This window comes from Chaetodon trifascialis, chromosome 23, assembly GCF_039877785.1.
Source record: "Chaetodon trifascialis isolate fChaTrf1 chromosome 23, fChaTrf1.hap1, whole genome shotgun sequence".
Lineage (NCBI taxonomy): Eukaryota > Metazoa > Chordata > Actinopteri > Chaetodontiformes > Chaetodontidae > Chaetodon > Chaetodon trifascialis.
In genome coordinates, this window is record NC_092078.1 from 12144052 (window position 1) to 12166008 (window position 21957).

General features: G+C 42.4%; 1 protein-coding gene across 2 annotated transcripts in view; it reads right to left on the reverse strand.

The window, feature by feature from the left end:
* The window catches only part of LOC139351095 (protein phosphatase 3 catalytic subunit alpha), a 62901-nt gene that overhangs the window by 25935 nt on the left and 15009 nt on the right, over positions 1-21957 (reverse strand). For both annotated transcript variants that reach the window (XM_070992774.1, XM_070992773.1), the window contains exon 2: positions 7366-7566. In XM_070992774.1, the coding sequence (XP_070848875.1) occupies positions 7366-7566 (201 nt within the window). The remainder of the gene's footprint in view (positions 1-7365; positions 7567-21957) is intronic.

Consider the following 21957-nt stretch of genomic DNA (forward strand, 5'->3'; position numbering starts at 1 on the left):
ACTTCAGTGCGCAGTGTTTTCTTTATAAAGTAGCTGTCCAATATGGAGAGGAATCGTAAAAACTGGCTTCAGTGTGCATTTCATGCTTGGCCTTTCCACCACATCCTCTTTCAGCCTCTTTATAACCTCGAGGTGTTTCAACTGGCTCGCGAGACCTCACTTAAACACACCTGTCTTTGCCAAATGCACTAAAAGTTCATTGGCTAAAACCACTGGAAAGCTTTCAGTTGTATTCATTCCTAAACACGTCCTGTTAACTGTACTTGCAAATCTGGCTTGTCACAGCAATTACAAACAATTTATTGTGAAGAACATGTTTGCTTTGTCTTAATAGCACTGACAGTCTGTTCCTCCACCTCAATTCCCAGCAATCCCAGTGCATTCAGGACTGCTTCACTTAACGCACTTCAATCTAATGTCATATCAATTGTATATAGCGGCTAACAGCAGGCAGCTATTAAACAGTGCCAGGGGAGCGTTCTGGGACGAAACCATCTGCATCAGGAATCAGGAAGTGCAAATCACTCAACCTGGATTGGTTTCCCCATCACCCGATGTGACCCTATACTCTATTACTGTCTGGGGACACGAGAGGAGCAGAGGCCAGAGGAAATTTGCTGCTTAGCAGCCATCGACTGACAGGGTGCATGTGAGGTCGTCTGATGTAAGAGCCTTTGCTCACTTCTGTAGATACTCTAAAAGTTGGTTCAAAGGGTCAGCCTGAACCTGCTTATCGGGTCCATTGTGGGATTTGTCGCCATAAATACATTTTGATTTTAACCACAGAAATTATAAAAAAAAAAGATTTTTATTCAACTTTTATATGTTAGTTGGAGTTGGTGCAGAACAGCAGCTTATTTAAAACGAAATGTGACAAAGCCTGACATTCATACGCTGTCCTGTGTGCAGTGGTAGCCTATAAAACCTGCATTCATTTTCATCAGTGGTCTGTAAGCTGTCAGCTGGAGCCTGCAGCTGACATGTAGATGTGGTTATATCCCCAGAAGCTAGCTCACTCCACTACAGGTGGACACAAACTTCTCATGCGCTGAAGCACTAACCTGGGTTGAAACCTGGCTTGAGATCAGCTTTTCTAGTTTTCGGCAGTGCAGCTGATTATTATTAGTGTTATTATTACTTGTAGCTACTATTGCAATGCTTCTACTGTTTTGTTAAATGATGGTTTTATGGCCTAACTGCGTTTTATTGATTCAGTGCTTATTATTTCATTTAAGCCCCAGTAGTACATGGGTTATTGCAGTTTTCATTTTGTGAATTACAGAGGAAGAATAGCTCACTGGTTAACAAAGCTTGAAAAGTCCTGGGTTTAAATCTACTGGGGTGCTGAACGGGTGGATGGAAATAAAGTGAGTGGAACCATCGATTCTAATAATACAGAAGAACTCTACTGTCACAGAATTAAATCTACAGCCAGTGTGATCAAAACAGCAATTAACACTAACAGACTTAACTGACTTAAAGCCTTTCTGCTTCACTAAATAAGTTTGAGAAGTCGACCTCTCCACCTGAGAGCTGCAGTAAACAACACAAAGACGAGCCATGATAAGCACGGCATCCACGTCTGATGTCAAAGTGCCACGATTCATCCATTCATCAAGCAATCGGCTAATTAAGTAATTAACAACAGGGTGAATAGATTGAAAACTAATTTGAAAAGGACACAGGCTTTCTTGTCGTAAGCTGTTTGTCGCTTTATGAACTGTATCTAGCAGCAAGAATTACAATAAGAGCCTGTGAAAAAGTCTTTCAGAGAGATACCCAATTAGTGGGAGCTGGAGGACAGTGTTGGAGAGCAATTATCTCAAGATACGAGCCTCGTGAGACAGCTCCGAGAATCAGCTCTCTTTGACTGCGTCGTAAACCTCCGCTTTACCATTTGTCTTTTATTAAACCCACACTGTGTAACTGTTTAAATCCACAGAGGAGACCAACATCAAAAGAGGAGCCTTGTTATTTGTGTCCGATTTCTAAAGACGTCCTTACTCTCTATTGCATTCAAGCCAGCACGGCTGAAAATGAATTACTTTAGATTGGAAATAAAAGTGGCTTGAGCTTAAATTGTAGCTAGTGTTCTATTAATGTTCTTTTCTATTGGCAAAGGTATTAAGTGGCGGTACTAGAAAAATACTGCACACGTGGATGCACCAGGGGTTTGGTCACCTGCTTTCTATTTTATCGGCCTAAAACCTGCATTGGCCCTTAAAGCCTATTAAACTGTCAAAGGCAAAGCAAGACAGCTATTTTCTTAATTCTCAAAAACAATGAAATAAAAAGTCCAATCTTAGCAGATATTTTTCTTAATATCCTGCATCTTGCATCCTGGCTGACATCAAAGCTTCACATTAAGGGTTAATGTACTTTTTAATGTCAAGATGCAATAAAATGTGAGCATATTTTAAAAAAACAACACAACTAGGCAATCCAAGTGATTCATCGTGCTTTATCCAGAAGGGTGCGTGACGCTAAGGCTGGTTATTGCTATGGAAACATCCTGATGGCATCAAATCCTTTCAACAATGGCAGCTTATATCACTGAGGCAAAAAACAAAAACAAATCTAAGCTGCTGCTGTCCTGATAAAGGAGTATCACCAATGGCAACAATGCAATGCATCCAGAAGGTCCAGAGATTCTCTAGAGAGCAATAATGTGAAGGGATGACCAGAGCAAGTATTGTGAAAAAGGGTTTCCACTTAAATGTAGGGACTACTTTTGACACAAAAGTGTGACCTTTTCTTTAAACGCACAGGGAATTGAATTATTTTATCTTATGCTTTCATGCTGCATTTTCAAGTCGGCGCTGCAGGACGGAGTCCTGCGAGGGAGTGCAGGTCTGCAATTTCACCTGAAGCACACGTCGAAGCCACTGTGCGTGGGAGGACTGCACCTCCAGCTGACCTTTTGGAAAAAGCTGTCACTTGCTGGCAAAGAAAAACAGCGCGGTGACGGTGTGACAGTGAGAGTTTAATCGCTGGCCAAAAAGACCCGACACGACGGTCACAGCGGACCGCAGCCGCCGCTTCTGCACGAGCGTGGACGAGGACGGTCGGTGCAAATTGAACAGAAACGCTACAACGGCTCACTCCTCCAGCTCCGGGCTCTGGCTTTATCACAGCAAACGCACAATCCACCCATCACTCTGCTACAGTACACCTACAGACATGCTTTTCCTCCCTCCCTCTTGTCACAGAACACACAAAAACGAGGTGAGAACCAGAGCCCACATAAGAAGAGCAGGTGGGAGTACATTATCTGGAGTGAGAAACAATTCGTTCTGGCCATCTCCTGCTTGTGCGCTAAAGTGATCTCCCTGAGTAGCAGCATATCAGCGGGCAGCAGCTACTGAGTGGGTGGTGGGCATTACACAACCTGGCTTCAGAACCTACACAGGCCACTCCAAAGGCCGGGCTCATTGAGCGAGAGAAATCCATGGTGAGGCGGTCTGTGCCAGATCATCTTTTGATTGAGACTCGATGATAGCAATCCCCCCCTGGTTTTGTGATGGCACTACCCGAGAGCTTATGTCCTGCAGAGCATGCATGCATTTATGCAGAGGCGGAGGTGGAGCTTACAATCTGTTATGAACATCAGACTGTATGCGATGTCGAGAAAGGTGATATCTGATATTTAGAGAGTGATTTCAAATTAGTGTGTTGGTGTAAACAACTGGTTCTCAGCCCTTATACAACTTTACAGTGTTTCAATTGAAAAAACAAAAATTAGAGAGAAAATGCATTCAGTTTTGTGCAACAGCAATACTCCTTTGATTTATCTTGCAACCTTTTGAGAAGGTCCCGAACATCAGGTTGGGAAAACTGGTGGAAAACAAGGTGGAAATGCACATTTAAACCCAACCGATACTGGATTTGCAGGGCAGATACCAAACAATTTGCATGTAAAAAAGCGTAGAAAATTGTGTGTAAAAAAGCAAGAATTTGGCAGTTACAAAATGAATCTGATGACCTTAAACACACCTTTGCCTTTTTCTACTCTAATTTCTTGTTATGCATCAGTTGACACACACAGATACAAATATATCCGCGACGAGCTAATGCGGCTCGGGCGATTTTGTAAGACTGTTGCATAACAACCAATTGGAAAGGTGAAATGTCCTTTCGATACTGCACAAAGCAAACGCACTTCACATTAATCTTACAAAACCGCCATCCTAATCAAGGTCTTCGTAAGACCTTTTGATGGTGTACACATGAAATTCCACAACATTTCCTCACAGAGTACATCACAATAAAAATGCAAACAGCTAAACCTCAGAAGCATTTCAGTTTCTGCTGGTTTCCTCAACATCAAGGCCAACATATCACTCAGGGCTCAAGCAAAACATGTTACCATTGTGTCTGAGTACGCCTGAGGCCAAGCTCTGTAAACAGGTGTATGAACAGTGTCAAAGCTCGCTGTTGCCTGGTGATGTGGCTGTAGGAGCTCTGCTGATGGGCGACTTGTGCGAAGGCCACGGGAGCAGCTTGTACTCAGTGGCCTAAGCCAGCTCCGTTCATCTCACACACACACACACAGACACACACACACAGACACAGACACAGACACACAGACACAGACACACAGACACACACACACACACAGACACACACACACACACACACACCTCCCTCCATGAAAACTGCACCTGCCATCTGGCCCAAACCAGGAAGTGACTATGTTAATGGCAGAAGCAGAGAGAGAGAGAGAGAGAGAGAGAGAGAGTGAGACAGCTGACATGTCATGGCGTTTTACATCGATAATAAATATTTACTTACTAATTTTCTGACCATGTGTCGTGTCAGAATTGGAGGTGTGCTAACGGGTGAGAGGGAGGGAGAAGGAGACAGAAACAGTCCCTGAGCATGACACAGAAAGATGAAACATGGCAGACAGAGGGGAGATGAGTAGTGAGAGAAACAAAGAAATGTTTATAGAGAATGGTGTGTGTGTGTGTGTGTGTGTGTGTGTGAGAGAGAGAGAGAGAGAGAGAGAGAGAGAAGGAAACACAGCAGGATCACGAGCACGCGCAGCAGAGAAATCCTTGTTGAAAAGGACTACTGAGTGGGAGAGGGGTTGAGACAGGGGTGTTGAGTGGGAGGGAAAGACGTGTTTCATTGCTGCGCTCCTGAACACAAGTGCACGCACGCACGCACGCACATACACACACACACACACCTCCTCAGGATCCTCAGCTTGCACACAGAGCAGAAGCTGTCCACTGTTTCTATGTAACACAACAAAGGATGGAGATTTGCTGGCCGGTTCCACCATTTGAACCGTTATAAAAGCAGAAATCAAGACATGCGGGAGCTCGTGTCAGAGTTGCTCGGAATGTAAATGACAATCTGACCACAACGGAGGGTCAGCGTCAGAGCGTGTTTACACACAAGAAACCAGATCGTGATCGGGTTACGCAGGAAATCATAAAGCACTTCTACATGTCAGATTAACTCCCCAGTTTACGTCATTTGTCAGTAATCAGATCTCTCCCTTACCCGCTGCTATTTCTTCAAACCAGTATTGGCATATTTGAAGTATATTCAAATGAACGGCTTACATAATAAACACTGTCGCTTTAAGAGATTTGTTTTCCAGCACAGTGCGAGGACAGTCTCTGCGAAAGATCACAGCTTTTCCTTATTGTGCATATGTGTTTCATTTTTACTGCTTAGCCGTGGAAGTGAACTTATTTTGTGGCGTTTCGTTTAAACTGGAGCATCTATGCAATCTGGGTGCCTTTCAGTCCGCGTTCCAATGTGTTTGCATTAAACTTCTTTCATCCCTCTACGTTGCGTTCGCAGCGGTACTTCATCTTGCACGTGAATCAGTCAAAAACCTTTTTGATAGCATGTGCACTTGGCTTAACAATCACATCTCTTAATGCCTTGCTTGTATACCTGCAAATGCAAAGACAGCAGAGGCAGCAAATAAGGTTGTCCACCCTGTTTGCATCTTTTTGTTAATCCAGACATGATATTCTCTCCTCATGACAGCCTCGGTAAGGATACGAGAAGCACACTTTTGTTTAAAAAGGGCTCGTGCATTCATGAATTTAAGTAAGTGCGATGCCTGCCAAATATGAGCATAGGCCTATCCGGACTGTATTTTGAGAACGATTGAGGGTTGCCATAGATCCTTTGAGTGGGTCTCTGCCTCTGATTACATCAACATCAAAGAAGCCTCATCAGAAAGTCTAATGGAGGAACAGGGCTCTTGACCAGGAAGAAAGACAACAATAGATGCGCTGGATCTGTGCATATGCATCAGCGAGCCTCCTAGTGCAGCATGTTCCTCCACAGAGACGGCATGAATGAGCTCAACTTCAGCCTCAGGGCGTGTTTGAGATACGATAAGTGCTCTGTACTGTAAAAAAAAAATACTGTAAAAAATGACAGAAATCCTGTGGAAAAAACAGCATCCGCAAACATATGACGGAAAATGTTTTTGTAGTTTTAATAGCTTTGATTAAAAGGGGGAAATTCTGTGTTTTAATGCAAGAAGCTGCCAACTCAGTGAGTGTCACCAAGCTTGTTAGCTTTGGCTAATCAGATAAGCTAAATGTGTGTGTTTCCTAAGATGAGATGCACTGCTACACGCGCCTAACATGTGGCCTGAAGGCACAATGACTCACTTTATTAAGAAAATTAAGTTTTCACATGCAGTCCGCTCTTAAAAGTGTGTTTTAAATCTGACAATGCACAAGTGATTTGAGGTTAACATCAAGTGCAACTCTCTGATTGTGATTTTGACTGTGCTGTCGGCTGCTGCGGCAGTTTTAATAATGTCTTCAGGAAAACACAGCGACAGCGAAGGTAGGCAAAGCTGGAGAGTCATGTTCTTCTGCAGTGTCTTAAAGCGGATCATCTGTCATTTGTTAAGGTAACTGATGAAAAACAAGCACAAATCCTGTTCTAGTTTTTCCTTCCACAGGTTCAGGAGATAATTAAAATCAAATAGTGAATCATAATGATAGAAATCTAGCAAAATATTGGATTTTGAAGTGCATAAGGGCACAAATTTCAGCCTTCACACCTCTTAGAAAAAGACGAATTTCTGGGTGGAGGCATCTCACTCTGTAACCTCTGATGTGCTGCAAATACCACGTTGTTTATCGTCAATCATCAGTTGATTAAAAGCTTCTCTCTAAATTTCATAAAGCAGCACAGTAAAAAAGAATTATAAAACCAGAACATATTCAGTTTGCTATCACAGAAACAGTAAAACAGCTGGAACCTCTAAATGTTTTGTATTTTTGCAAGAAAAAAATGAATTAAATGAATAATTCATTGTCAAAATTGCTGCTAATTAATCAACTCTTTGACACTAATGTGCCGACTTTGACTCCTCACCTGTCACGGGGGCGTCGATGTCCAGCAGGTTCTTCTCTGCGCGCAGGATAGCGGCGCCCTCTCCTATGAGCCTCAGAGCCACCGCTTCCTCCACGCGACCTTCCTTGGTTAGGTGAGCTTTCAGCACATCCACTTTGGGCTTCCCCTCGCTGTCAAACACCTCTTTAGCCGTCAGCCGGTGACTGGGGGGGAACGGGACAGCTGCGAAGGGGGAGGAAAAAAAAAAGCATCATTACGACTGATACGCTTTACAGTGCTTTAATATACCTTTCATTGACAAAAGGCTTATGAGGATACGCAGTTAATTCCACATCACTGAGCAAACAGCATTTAAGATGTTTGATTAGCAGGTACTTTGTACCTTCCAGGGGATCAACTCCCTGCAGGAGAGGGAGTTGGTGTGCACTCCCATGCTTCCAGCCCACCCTCTGAGACAATTTACCAGATTGCTGCTATGATCTGTGAGTCATTCCATTTTCAATATTTATAACAGACCCACACAGTTTCTAGTTTGCTTGGCAATATTCATAGAGAAAGAGATCACACTCTGAAAATGAAAGACAGAACTGGGATTAAAATGTAGTCGCTCATCAACATAAAAAGCCTTTCATATGACTAAAAAGTCTAAATAACATGAGCATATTATGCTGCAGTGTGTAATGTGTAATATAAACACTATATTTAAAGGCACAGTATATCATTTCTGCCGCTAGGGGTCTCTTAATCAAAACAATAACAAAGACAGAATTTGATGATTTCGTGAAGTAGCGTGGGATCATGGGAGTTGTTGCCTTCACTGTTAATCAACCAACATTGTCTCCAGAGGTTAGAAGTACTAGAGGGAGTAAAAGAGATGTGACGCCACTGGCGGGCGAGCAAGGAAACAAACTGTCACCTTGAATAAAATGACAGATTTGGGTTTGAACGTTGGTGGGAACATCCGGGATAATGTAAATGCACAATTCCACAAAATATCTAACCTTTTAATGTAGAAGTGTTACATAATATGGCTTTAAACAGGCTCTGTTTAATGTGTGCGATTAGAAGAACCCAGACATCATCGTCAGTCCGACATGAATTTCCATATTTGTCAGTCACAATTATTTAAAGGAGTAAAATGATGTTTATTTCCGAGAGTCTTGAAGGCATCATGGAAATGAGACTAACTAATCCACAACAAATCTCTGTTACTGTCAATTTCCATAATTAGTGGCTTATAAAGGATAGCTTTTCACAGCAATTCAATGTGCTCGGGTAATTTTGGATACAACAGATGCATTCAAAAGCCTGAATCCTGTTGGCACGCATTTTAATTTAAAACAGTGAACTTTCCAATCTAATCACAGCATAAAAAATAGATGGTGTTCTATGCAAATAGCCCAGTGGGTCTTTAGACAAGGTTTTAATACAAAGCGTGTTCTTGTAACAAAAGAACAAAAACCCCCAGAATGCAGTTCTTTAGAATGGACCTCATGTCACTGCCGTGTTAGCAGATGAGGAACTTTTGAAATAAAACCATTATTAAGAGGTACTTTTAGTGGACTCCACTGAAACAAAAGCCGAGCACGTTATTATTTCCTTTTCACAACCCCCTGATGAGCATATTCCTTACTGACAGCAAAGGTACAAAAAGGGCATAATTAAAAACCACATCCCGTGGATTTTTCAATGCAGCAGCTGTATGCCGTTTAAAAAATGAGACGTGCTCTTAATTAACGTCCACTTGCAGACTTCGCACATACGTAGCATATGGGTGTGACTAATGCACTAAGCCAGGAGCGAATACTGTTAAGTTGGTGGCTATGTGTGTGTGTGGGTCTGTGGGTGTGTGTGTGTTAACATCCATCCTTTCCAAAGGTGACATCAGTGGTAATCAGACCTGCACTTTATCTGTGTCACACAGCGCTCAGTGACAGATGATATTTAGGATCTCAAATGCAGTATTTAAAGCTTTCTAACAGGTGTACAAAGGTGTGTTATTTCCATTTTCCCCTTTTCCTGCAACCACCATCCTTTGCAGATCTGCATACTTAAGGCCAAAATGACTCATTTAACACAAACCTTGTTTAAGCCAAAGAAAGAATGTGCCTAAAACAAACCTTTAAACAATATCTGTCTAATGTCTCCGTTAAGATATCTGGGGCATTCCGAAATTCCCGTCCGAGATAGGATTACCCGAGGCCCCAGGTTGGCCTCGCATGAACACCTGCTGTGCAACTCTAGCCCGAGGCCAGGGCCGTGGGGCTTTTGCCCTGAATGCCTGCACAGCACTGGCCACAAAGATGTTGGAGATGTACGATGTGAACATTCATGTGAACCTGTTTGGGGGCATTTCATGCCTGAACAGAGAGACACTTTGGTGCTTCAAACATGACAGCTAGGTCAAGAATGTGTTACATATAATCTGAGGATGACTAGCATGAATGACTGACTATAAAGGGAATATTAATGGCAGCTGGCTGTCATAATAAACATCTTGTAAATGCATACAACTGTCAGATGAGGGCAGAGGCTACGGTGCTTACAGTATTTTCTTTGCCCACACTGTTAGGCAATTAAGCATTACTGCAATGACAGGTAATACTCCCAAGGGAGTCCACCAGTCACGTTGCTCTTGAATCTGAACTTCATGTGAATAAACCAAGTTATTCTCAACTCTCTCTGCAACAATCACGCTCTTTGCCTGTAAAGATAGCTGCTAGTAGACCCATGCATACACAGAGATAATTATGCTAGTTATTGAAGGATCTCCACTGCTATCCTGAATACGGACAATAAGTGACACCACATAATTCTGCAGAAGATCGGTGTTCCCAAAAACAGTGCAGCGCCGTTGCAGGAGCTGTGGATGTAGCTCGAGCCACATCTGCTCCCACTGAAGTGGCAAAACATGGCACATCTTAAAATTCAAACACTGAAGAATAACAGTATTCTTCAATAGAAATAACCCGCGTCAACAAAGCTGTGGTTGTTGGCGCAATGGCCGCCTTTCAGCACATCATCCTTCCATTTCCTGCAGTCATGACAATTGAAACACTGTGAACTTTCCCCTTGTGGAATTTTTAACAGGCCTTTTATTAACAGGAGTAACACCCACCCCTGCCAAAACAGTACATGGCACATTGTAATGGTAGGTTATACACTCCAAAGAAAAAGGCGGGACCCCCATGGCAAAAATAAAAGTCCTGAGCAAAGGAAAAAAGCACAAAATGGATTAACAACTCAGCCAGGGAAGAAAAATCATTAAAGTTTTATTATTTGAAAAAGAAATAAACGGTGATGTCAAACACTGCATTAAGGCAGGCCGCGTCTTTCTCAGTCACTTCAGCCATTCAGACGTGAGCGACTGACAGTGAAAACAGAATAAAATGGCAAAGCCTCAACCCCTTTCCTTCCAAACAACTGTATCCGAGCATTCACACACGCAGCAATCGCAAATAACCCTGTGCAACTTTCCTTTCATACAGAGCTTTATAGCTGTGAGAGTATACAGTGACCCGAGGTTACCCGCCTGAAACCCAAGCATGACTCAAAAATGGTCTCCATTAGCCGGATGCTTTTGCCTTCATTAATTTTACCATTTCTCTGTTCCCTGCTGTTGTGTAACCGGGAAATTGCACTGCAGCCTCAGATCTAGCATGAGAGAGAAATGATGAGAGTGAGAGAGGGCAAGAGAGGATGAAAAAGAAGAGGGGGGGAAAAAAAAAGCCTGGAGTCTGATTTAACTTTCCCTGGTAATTTGTCTCAGATTAGCATTGTAATTTCCAAGATACAAATTAAAGCCATCCATCAGCCATTAGGTTTAAAGCCTAATAGACCGCTAAACCTCTGAATGTCTGGAGGGCGTGCTAAATAAACTTTAAAGTTTATGTAATAAAAGTATACTATCTTGTGTTGGTCAGAAAGGTTTATAGCAACATTTAATGATTTCCTTCTTCAGTAGATTAGCTCTGAGTCTCAGGTCTTGAACTTGCAAAGCTTTGGAACATCAACCCCAGCAGCCACCTCTGTCCATGCAACATTCATGAGGAGAATAATTACAGCCCCGATTCCAAAAAAAATGAGGACGCTGTGTACAAAATAACCATAAGAGCATAGGATTCAACTGAACTAAGGCAATATATTCTTTATATTTTACACATATATATCAAACAAATTGGGACAGGAGGAACAAAAGGAAAAACACTCCACAGGCAAACAGGTTCATTGGTAACAGGTGATCTTATCGTGACTGGGTATGAAAGGGGCATCCTCAAAAGGCTCAGTCATTCATAAGCAAGGATGGAGTGAGGGTCACCACTTTGTGAACACATGAGTGTACAAAGGAGATTACGCAGCATCCCGACATTTTTGGAATCAGAGGTGTATCTCAGAGTACAGCCGGCGTTCCGGTGTGATTCTTGAGAAATCTGTATCACTGGGGCGCAGAGCATCTGAAACTGCTGAGAAGCAGCAGGAAAACGGGCAGCTTGAAATGTTCGGGTTGGTGTAGTTCAGAACTAATGCGATCTCTCTGAGGAATGAGACAGCGGGAGGTGTGCAGTCATACAGCGCTGGACAGATCAGCTTAATTGGAGAGAGTGAGACAGAACTCGCCGAGCAACCCCTGGCTTCATTTAGTGAAGAACACGGAGTGCGAGCGGGATATTGGCCTGAGCTGGCAGCTAAGATGTCTGCTGCAACTGAAAGGTGAGCGTGCTGACATGACGCCTGACATGATAAACACAGAATAAACAACAGTACGGTCACGTCCAGAGATACACAGGAGAGACTTCTGGAATTCAGAAAACTCTCAACTCCAAATCAACCCAAATAAAAAATTACTTATAAACCACAAAACATGCCTCTACTTTATAGCTTTAAAGAATTTAATTGTAAGAGCTTTTATTGATATAATACAGCTCGACACACACAATACGGCCAGTAGATCGATATCTAACTCGTGCTACTGCTGACAGCCATGGTGCTAGTTTATTTTCATCAACCGCACAGCAATACCTATAGCAAACATTGACTGTGGCTGACCCAGACGTTCATGAAGAGCGAGTTATCCGTTAATAACTGCCTCTGTGTCAAGTCAGCATTGACCAAGCTAGGTTGGGATTGTGGCCAACGAGTGGGCATCGATAAAACAAATGAATTCCTTTAAAACCATACAGATGCAGCAGACTGCTTGGCGAGGAAAGCAACAACTTATGATAAACTCTTTCAATTCCAGGTCCAGGAACCTACACACACAGATCTTTCCATCAGAAGCCCAGTTGATCCCCAAGAAATTGGTGATGGCGCATGAGGCATCGGGAGTCCTTGTGGAGCGTGGGTGAGACTCGGGTTTTCACCGCCCACGTCCAACCCTCCACCACCTTGCACCAGACAAGCCACCGCACCAGCAATTTTCCTCCCCTAAGACTCAGCATGACCAGTGGAAATCTCAGCATGACCAACAGGGAGCCGAGGCAGAACAAAGACTTCAGAACTATGTGCAAGTGCAACAAAGGTCAGTTCATACAAAGCATAGAATACCAGAAGTAATTTGACTGCACGGTCACACGTTATTATGCAAAGGCAGAGCGATGTCTGATCTAACGCGTGATACTGATCTATACCTTTGTTTCCTTACTCGCACAAAACAGCAGTCACTACTCCCCTGATCCATTTGCCTTTTTGAATGACGCAGCTGTGCCGTGCTGTGCTCTTTATCCTCAGGCAAGGTAAGCGGCTGGCGGCACAGGCAAGATCTCTGTGTGGATCTCTCAAGTGGAAACTGACTATCTGATCGAATGGTACGTAAATACCGGTGCCAGGTAAGACCATAAACAGATTATTATGACACAACGGCCCCTTGGCATGGACATGTCACAAGCCCCCTACCTCTCCTGGCCTGAAAGAGACAGAAAACAACGGCAAGCCATGCAGCCATTTCATTTGTGGTCATTTTGCATCTCTGAGGTGGTGCAGGTTAAGACCACTGGTCCTCTGGCTGCCTGGGTCCAGTATGCTCGGTAGTCCATCCATGGATAAGCCAGCACAACCTAAGTGGAGTGGCATGCAGCAGCAACAGGCAATACACGGAGAACAAGAAGACACACCGACAAATGTTGGATAATGCTCTAGAATAACAGCGTCATGTAGTTGTACAGTATGCATGAGATGAATCTACTATTGGCAGTGCAGGAATGAAAAAGCAAAAAAAAATTCAGTCAGACTTTTTCCCAGTTGGAAGCCTTTTAGTGATGGAGCATCCACTGCGTGCGGCGTACGCACAGAGGACGACTGCCAAGTGTTGAAGAGGGCACCAAGAGTGTGCAAGTCACTCTCCGCTGACAGCCAGGGTTTGTTAATTAAATTACATAACGGCATTCAATTAGAACGGGATATGTTTAGGAGTCCAGGATGAACAGAATGCATGAGCTTCTGTAGGCGGCAGGAAACAAAGGACATGCTGTTCTTCAGAAAGCACCTCAACTTCAAATGTCATCTGGCAGCAGTTTCGTCGCTTCATTAATACGACTAGAATCCTACTAGAATCCATTCGGAAGCTGATTACCTGACATGCATAATGCAGAGGATATGGCTATCTTTGCTGACAACAAAGGACTGCAGCAGTTGAACTATACAACGCATTGCACTCACATGGTGATAAATTATTTGCGATACGGTTTCCATCACACACTGGATGTGCCAGCCTGATGTCTTTATGTCAGGTCTGTAATTGGTATCTCAGTTCTTCTACAACTCCGCCTCCCTCTTCAACTCATCTAGAAAACCTATAACACTGTCAATCAATAATTCATAAGACAGCACTCCACGGAGACAATCGGCTCCTTACATATGATTAACATAGTACACAGACCCGATTCCAAAAAAAATTGGAGACCCTGTACAAAACGTAAATAAAAGCAAAATGCAATCATTTGCAGTGGTTTTATCCAGATCCCATGCAGTAATATCCTTCATAAAATCATGTGTTCGCTCCATCCTCGCTTGTGAATGACTGAGCCTTTCCAGGATGCCCCTTTCACACCCAATCATGATACTGTCACCTGTTACTAATGAACCTGTTGCTCCAAGCAGGTGTATTTGGAGCATTCCACAACTTTCACAGCAACTTTCTTTGCTCCTTTCATTTGTGAGGTAAAGCATTAAATATATTTCTTAGTACGGATTTCAAGTGAATATATATCAAAAGGGATTAGCTCTTTAGCACACTCTGTTTTATTTATGTTTCAAACAGCATCTAAACATTTTTGGGATGGGGTTGTAAATTCCAGTTGCACAACGATGGCCACAGTCCACAGCAGAAAAGGTGTTTTATAACATCGAAATGATTAAAGCAATATTCAAGAGGGGACTGCCAGCTTAATTTAAAGAACCCATAAAACAGGACAGGAATGGTAGGCTACTCTCACAAAAACCCTTCCTCCTTTTAATAATGTAGTAGTAGTATGATTCACAAATGCAATATGTATGTATGGATGGTAAAAGAATTGCGCATGAAGATGATGGGTGAAATCCGGTGTGTCGGGCAGCCTTTTCAAAATGGTCGGAAACTGGATGAGCAGTTGTCTGGTGGATTTATTGGCCACTTAAAGTTGTTGGATAATTCAGCAAAAGCAAGTGTCAACAGGCTGGATTCTACCAGTGAGTGAGCAGCTGAATCCATACACCTGGTATTTGCAATGTGAGTCAGTGCATCAAAGAGGGAACTACTCCAGCTTTCCAATATTATGTCATGTGAAGATGTATTAAAATGGAAGCCAACCTATAGAAAATACAGGTCCAACATCTGGCAGGCGGGGATGGAGGAGAGATTCAAAAGGCCAGCAGGCTTTAGGGCTAACGGTGAAAAGGTCACTTAGAAATTGGCATGAACCTCTTTACCATGCATTAGTAGGGATAGAAGCTGGTCCTGAACGAAACGCTTAGCAGAGCTTAGCTTTGAAGCTCAGTGCTTTTGAGTTTGCCGAATATACAGTATCTCTGCGCAGTATGGAAATGGAGTGGTTACTTCTGTGGTTGAAGCAGGAAGGAGAGCAGAGTCAACAGCACTCACCTTCCCAGAGACAGACAGACAGACAGACAGACAGACAGACAGACAGACAGACAGACAGACAGACAGACAGACAGACAGACAGACAGACAGACAGACAGGGAGTGCAAAGACAGAGAAATAAAAATGGAAAATAATAAAATAAAAATGCAAAAGGGGACTGAGCAGAACAGTCAATAAAGACTCATCGGGCCTATATCAAAGATAGATATTGTGCCATGAAGACAAGTGTTCATGCAGAGCTCAGCAGGTATTAAAGTGAACATATTTAATAATCTGTGCACACATATAATCACTCCCTCAAATTAATAATCTGTAATAGTACAATAACTTGCACTACTTAATTTGCTTCCTACAATTAATAATTCATACCCTAAAATTACAAATTGTGCCTTCAAATGACTCCATTCATTCCCTGAAATTAATAGCAAGCCAGTTCTATTTGTTATAGCAGTATTCAGGAAGGGAAAAAACACCCAAGACTGTGTTTAACCACAGAGGAGTCCTCAAGCTGCTGAACCTTTTCCTTTAAATAAATAGCATTGCGATATAACACTCAATCCACTGTTTGCTCAACACTCTGCATGTACTATTGTGAAGCTCCAGCGGATGTTCAGCACTGTTTGCTGGTCAGCTTTGGCTACATGGAACACACATGCCGCTGTGTAATGCATATACCACTTCTGTAAATCATTCAACTTAATAGTTAATAAGCATGCACTCTTTAAAAAATATAGAATACAGAATAGGTCAAGCCCCTGGTTTTCATCAGAAATTTCCTCTCTGATTAAAGAGAGAAATAAAGCCTGGGCCCTGGCCAGGCGTACTGGGGACTCTGGTCACTTGCTTTCTTTTAGACAGCTTAGAAATAAATGTACTTCTGCAATAAGAACGGCTAAATCTGATTATCTTTTAAATCTTATTCCAAAATCTTATTCTAATCCTGGGAATTTCTGGAAGGCAGTAAAATCTTTTAACCGTAAGTCTTCTGTCTCATTCCCTCCTTTCACCACAGCACAGGGATATTCTATATCAGACCACAGGGAGATTTGTGTTGCTTTTAATGATCATTTTGCATCTGCTGGTAAATTGTTCAACAACTTTTATATAGGACCACCACTCTCTACTATTGATCCCACCGCCAATATTACGCCAACTCCTTGCTTTTCACTGCGGCCTTTTTCTATCGATGAAGTAGCTAACGCACTTCTTTCCTTGGATTCCAAGACATCTGTGGGAGAGGATAAACTTGACCCCTTCTTTCTAAAAGTTGCTGCTCCAATTGCTGTCAACTATAATACATACATTTTTAAAGTTTCAGTTTTAAATGGCACAGTTCCTAAGGTTTGGAAAGTCGCTTATGTAACACCTATGCATAAAGGTGGTGGAACTTCTAACTTAAATAACTACAGACCTATTTCTAAATTATCTTGCCTGTCAAAAGTCTTGGAGTCTCTTGTCAAAAAACAATTAAAATCTTTCATCTCAACACATTGCATCCTCAGCATGCATCAATCAGGATTTCGGGAAAGACATAGACTGCAGCCACCTTTGTTTTAAATGACATCATTACAGCCTTAGATAGGAAAAAACACTGTGCAGCTCTTTTTATTGATCTTTCAAAAGCATTTGATACAGTGGATCATGTACTGCTCTTAAAAATACTTTGTAGTCTCTGGTTTGATGACTTGGCTTTTAAATGGTTTCAGAGCTACCTTAGCGACAGACAGCAGTGTGTGTGTATTGGGGATAGTAAATCTGAACTTGTGCAATTAGCAAAAGGTGTCCCACAAGGCTCCATCCTGGGGCCTCTTTTGTTCTCGCTCCATATCAATGATATTACCTCAGTTGTCACTGGGAGTAATATTCATTTATATGTAGATGACACCGTATTGTACTGCATTGCAAACGATGCACACTCTGCCTTAAATTCCCTCCAAAAATGTTTTTCTGATGTTTAAGTTGCACTCAATAATCATAAACTGGTTCTCAATGCAGACAAAACAAAATTTATGTTGTTCTCCAGATCACAAAACAAAACTCTGACAACTTCATCATCTCTACCAAGAATGGTGCAAATATTGAAAGGGTGACGGAATATAAGTACCTTGGTATTTGGATTGATGAAAAGTTAACCTTTAAGTGTCATGTTTCCAAGCTTGTGTCTTTGTTGAGAATGAAAATTGGTTTCTTTTATAGAAACAGACCCTCCTTTCCACTGCATTGTAGAAAGATGCTTGTTGAGGCAACTTTTTTTATCGGTTTTAGATTATGGTGATATTTTATACATGCATGCCTCTGCTGCCACTCTGAAGCCCTTGGACTCTGTTTATCACTTGGCCTTGAGATTCATCACTGGAGATACTTATGACACCCATCACTGTGACCTGTATACTAAGGTTGGGTGGCCCTCTCTCAGTGTAAGACGAGAAAGACACCGGGTTTTATTTATTTATAAAGCTCTTATGGGTCTTTTACCTTCTTACATTAATTCTATGCTCTCTTTTAATGTGGGTTCTTATCATGCTCAGTCCAGTGATTGGATCATGCTGCAGGTGCCAGCTGTTTTTACTGATCTTGGAAAATCCAGTTTTTCATATTGCGCACCTGCAACATGGAACAAGATGCAGAGCCATTTAAAGCTTTCCTCATTTTTATCCATAGGGCAATTTAAATCCTTAATCGTTTCATACTATGCTTCTAGGTGCTCCTGTTTTACTTGATTAATGGTTTGCATTTTTACTGTTTTTACTCATCGTTGTTGCTTTTATTTATCTTATTTATTTTAAATGGGTCCTTCTTCTATGGCTTTTATTGCTCTTCCTCTTACTCATTTTAATGTAAGTTTTATGTCATTGGCTTTTTCCATGTCTAAGTGCTTTTGTTTTTATTGTTTTTCTCGGCTACATTGCAAATGAGGTCTCTAACTCAAAGTATTTTCCGAGTTAAAATAAAGGTTGAATGTTGAATGAATGAATGAATGAATGAATGAATGAATGAATATATATATACACACACACACACACACACACACACACACACACACACACACACATATATATAATGGGCCTCTTGGGTTCTTTCAATTTGAAACTACTTATGCTATTTATTTTTTACTCTTCATTATATTTATTTAAACTATTACTTAACTAGTTTATACAAATAAGAAGCACTAAAAGTATTTGTACACACTGTGATCATTGATATCAAATCTTAAATTTCTCTCACTGCACATTTTCACTACTTAACCGCATGGCCTGTGGTCAATGTCATAACTAATTGTCGCACTAATGGCTGTAACTTTCATTAAATGCCACCAGTGGGCTATTACTGCGCTTTAAAGAGTTGCTGGCCATGATCGTCTGCTGCGGTGATATAAGCTTTTACATTGCATCAACAAACAGGAGAGATATTAGATAAAAGTGAGTAAAAGGGGTTGCTACGGAAACAGAGCTGTAGAGTCTCAGTCTTAATCTTTCATCCATCAAAATATTGGCTTAAAAATGAGTCGCCAGCAGCATGTTACATTCTGCACCGGCTTGATCCAAGGCTGGAAATCTGAGCAAAAGCCTTATCATACGTACTCCACTGTTACAAATAATGTATTAGCAGAAGGTGGTGAACACAAACAAAAGGAGTGCGATGGTGCGTCCGACAGCTGTTCACTGCAATAACATGCGTGGCCATGTGCACAGAGGTTCACGTCAATGGCCGCCATCCAGGGATCCTCATTATTAAGATAGACTGGTCGTATACTAAACAAGGCAGCAATATACCCCAAACCCTGCATTCTTGCTGCCATGGCTGTCAGGGTTATCAAAGACCATCAAGCGCTGACAGAAAATAGCCCATAGCAGTGATTTAGAGACCTGGGCGACAGCAATGTGAGAGTGAGTGACAAGCAAACGTTAATCCTGCTGCTGGCTCAACAGATTCTAGATGAGAAATGTGGAAAGAGTTAGCAGCAGCAGGTGATCAAAATGCACCACTGCTCAGACAGCACTCTGACTAAGTCCCTGATTAATTAGTGAGGCTAGAGCTTAAGCGTGGGAGGCTGGCGTGGGTGAATGTATGTAAGGATGGAAAGACGGGAGTAGGCGGGGGGGGGGGGGCATTTTCTAAGGGATGTCCCTGCGCTGGTTTTCTGGTGGTGGTTGGGCGTGTGGTGAGCCATCAATGTAGCAGCCGATCGATGTCGGAGTGAGAGGCCGCCAGGGACCTGGATCACGGCTGGCAAATGACTAGAGTAGATTTGGAGCTGGAGTGGGGGAAGTGCATGAGTCAGGGAGCGTGAAAGATCAGTCAATGAAATAAAAATGCATCAAGAGTCAAAATGGAGGGGAAAAAAGGGTTCTGGGGAAAGAGCATCTGTCAATCTATCAAAAACAATCCACCCCCCCGACTCTGTGATGAGACCTCCCTGCAGGTTTACCATCCTCCCACAACTTATAGTCTATAGTAAATTGTGACCCTTGCAGTCAGTTCACCATCTACAAAGCCATAATAAACACTGACATCATGAAAGAGCTTTTATTTCCTCCCAATGGAAAAGGGCTGTTTTCAGGCACAGCAGCTTTTACATGTCTTGGACTGAAGCTATAGGGTCTTACTTTTCAAGACACTTGGCAACATGGTGGCTTATATTTCATATAGCAACTTATGATTCAACTAGTAATTACAATAAATGTAGGAAAATGGTGGAAATATTTTAGCATTTTGTCATATTGCCTCTTTCTGCCTCAGCACTAATGTAAATTTACGTAATTATAAATCACATTAGAGGCACGCGACTGAAATCCATCAATCTAACGCACTCCATCAGCTTTGGTGCTTATACTGCCCACATTAAGCGGATCTAATATCAGCCATGATGTGAATATCTACATCTGCAGCTTCTTTGTCAATATCACTGTAAAATGCAGCATTTCCCTATCAGGCCAGAAGTCATCTTACGCCGAGTTCACACAACAGGACTGTAGCCCTGATTTTCCACAAGCTGACAGTTTTTGGAGATTGCCGACAAAAGCCCCTGGATCAGAGGCAAAATGGCATAGACTTGCCAATCGGTGCTCGATCGCTATCTCACTTTGTGTGAACTGTTCAAACACGTGATCTGAGAGCTTGCCATTCCCTCGCAGAAGCCTGAAAGTTATCTAGCAGGCTAAATATCGACGAGTCGGGGGAGCTATGCAATGAGCTGCGGCCAATGACAGCACACATGAATCACTTCCAAACCACAACCATCTCTTTCCCTTCATTGTTTTTTTTCTCTCCAAATCAGTGCTAAAATAAGCTGGACTGCTCGGATCTTGCAGACGTAGCTTTTGGAAAAAAAATCTTGTACCACACATGGTAACGAATCATTTCCAACTTTCATTATAACGTCTAAGCAGTCACAATTCCAACAAAAACAAGGCAAGCCACATTAATGCATACGCAAATAGGACAGGATTGCATATTTACATCATGAAAACAAAAAAAGGAAGGAATCAATGGCAAGAGGAGCAACTGATATGACTTTCAGTACTGTTTTCCTGGAAGGTGTGATGCCTTAGTGTACTCAGTTAGTACTTAATGTGCTGTAATAGCTTTGAATCAGGAAACTGGGTGTATGTGTAAATATTTCTGTGAATGTAGACAGGTGTTCAAAGGAAAGGGTTTCCCAATGAATGACTTCATGTAAAGGCATAACACCAGTAAGAGACACTTAGAGTGCAAGAGAACAGCAAACTCTCCAACACTGAAGTAATTTAGACAAATCACGTCCAACCACCGAGAAGCTATGATGGCTGGACTGGACGTAGTTAAAGTGAATCATTACAGGCCATTACAAGTTTGGGCAGCCCTGCATTTAAGGTGTTAAGGGCCAATGGGCCAGCACGAAAAAGCTCAGTCTCGATGTAAAACACCTCGCAGATTTCCAGGTTTGCGGAGACATTAACACTCTCTGGCATTTCCTCTGAAAGCCACTCTGACAGGCCCTGAAGAAGACATCCCCTGCTAGCTTTGCCATGCTCAGGCCTGCCCCCCTTCCTCCTCCTCCACAATGCCGTGACACAGGATTAGCTTTCATTAGAGAAGGCGCTGTAATCAGCTTTGGAGCATAGCAGAGACGGAACAATGGAGGAGGCTGAAAGGATCTGGAAGACAGGGTGCTTTGGGTGCATGCTCGGCTGTATGCGAGCTGTTTCCACAAACGGAACCTGTGGCATGTAAAAGCAACACTTATCTGCATAACTCCCACTGATGTGTGCCATTGTAAGAAATACAGCATATATGCAACATGCTGATTGCTTCACTTGTCATTTTAGGGCCCTGAAACAACAAGCACTGAGCTGCCACTGAGCATTTCTGGGGCAACTTTTTCCATAGCCCTTAAGTGGCAGAAGGAAAGTTATCTGACTGGGTGTTTGTCTGTGATTTCACCCACAGTGAAGCGAAGCAATGTGCAGAATGGACGAACACGTTGGTGGTCAACTGGCTGTCGGCACTGTGCTGTCAACAGACGTAACACAGCTTGCAAAATGAAAAACGCCAGAAAG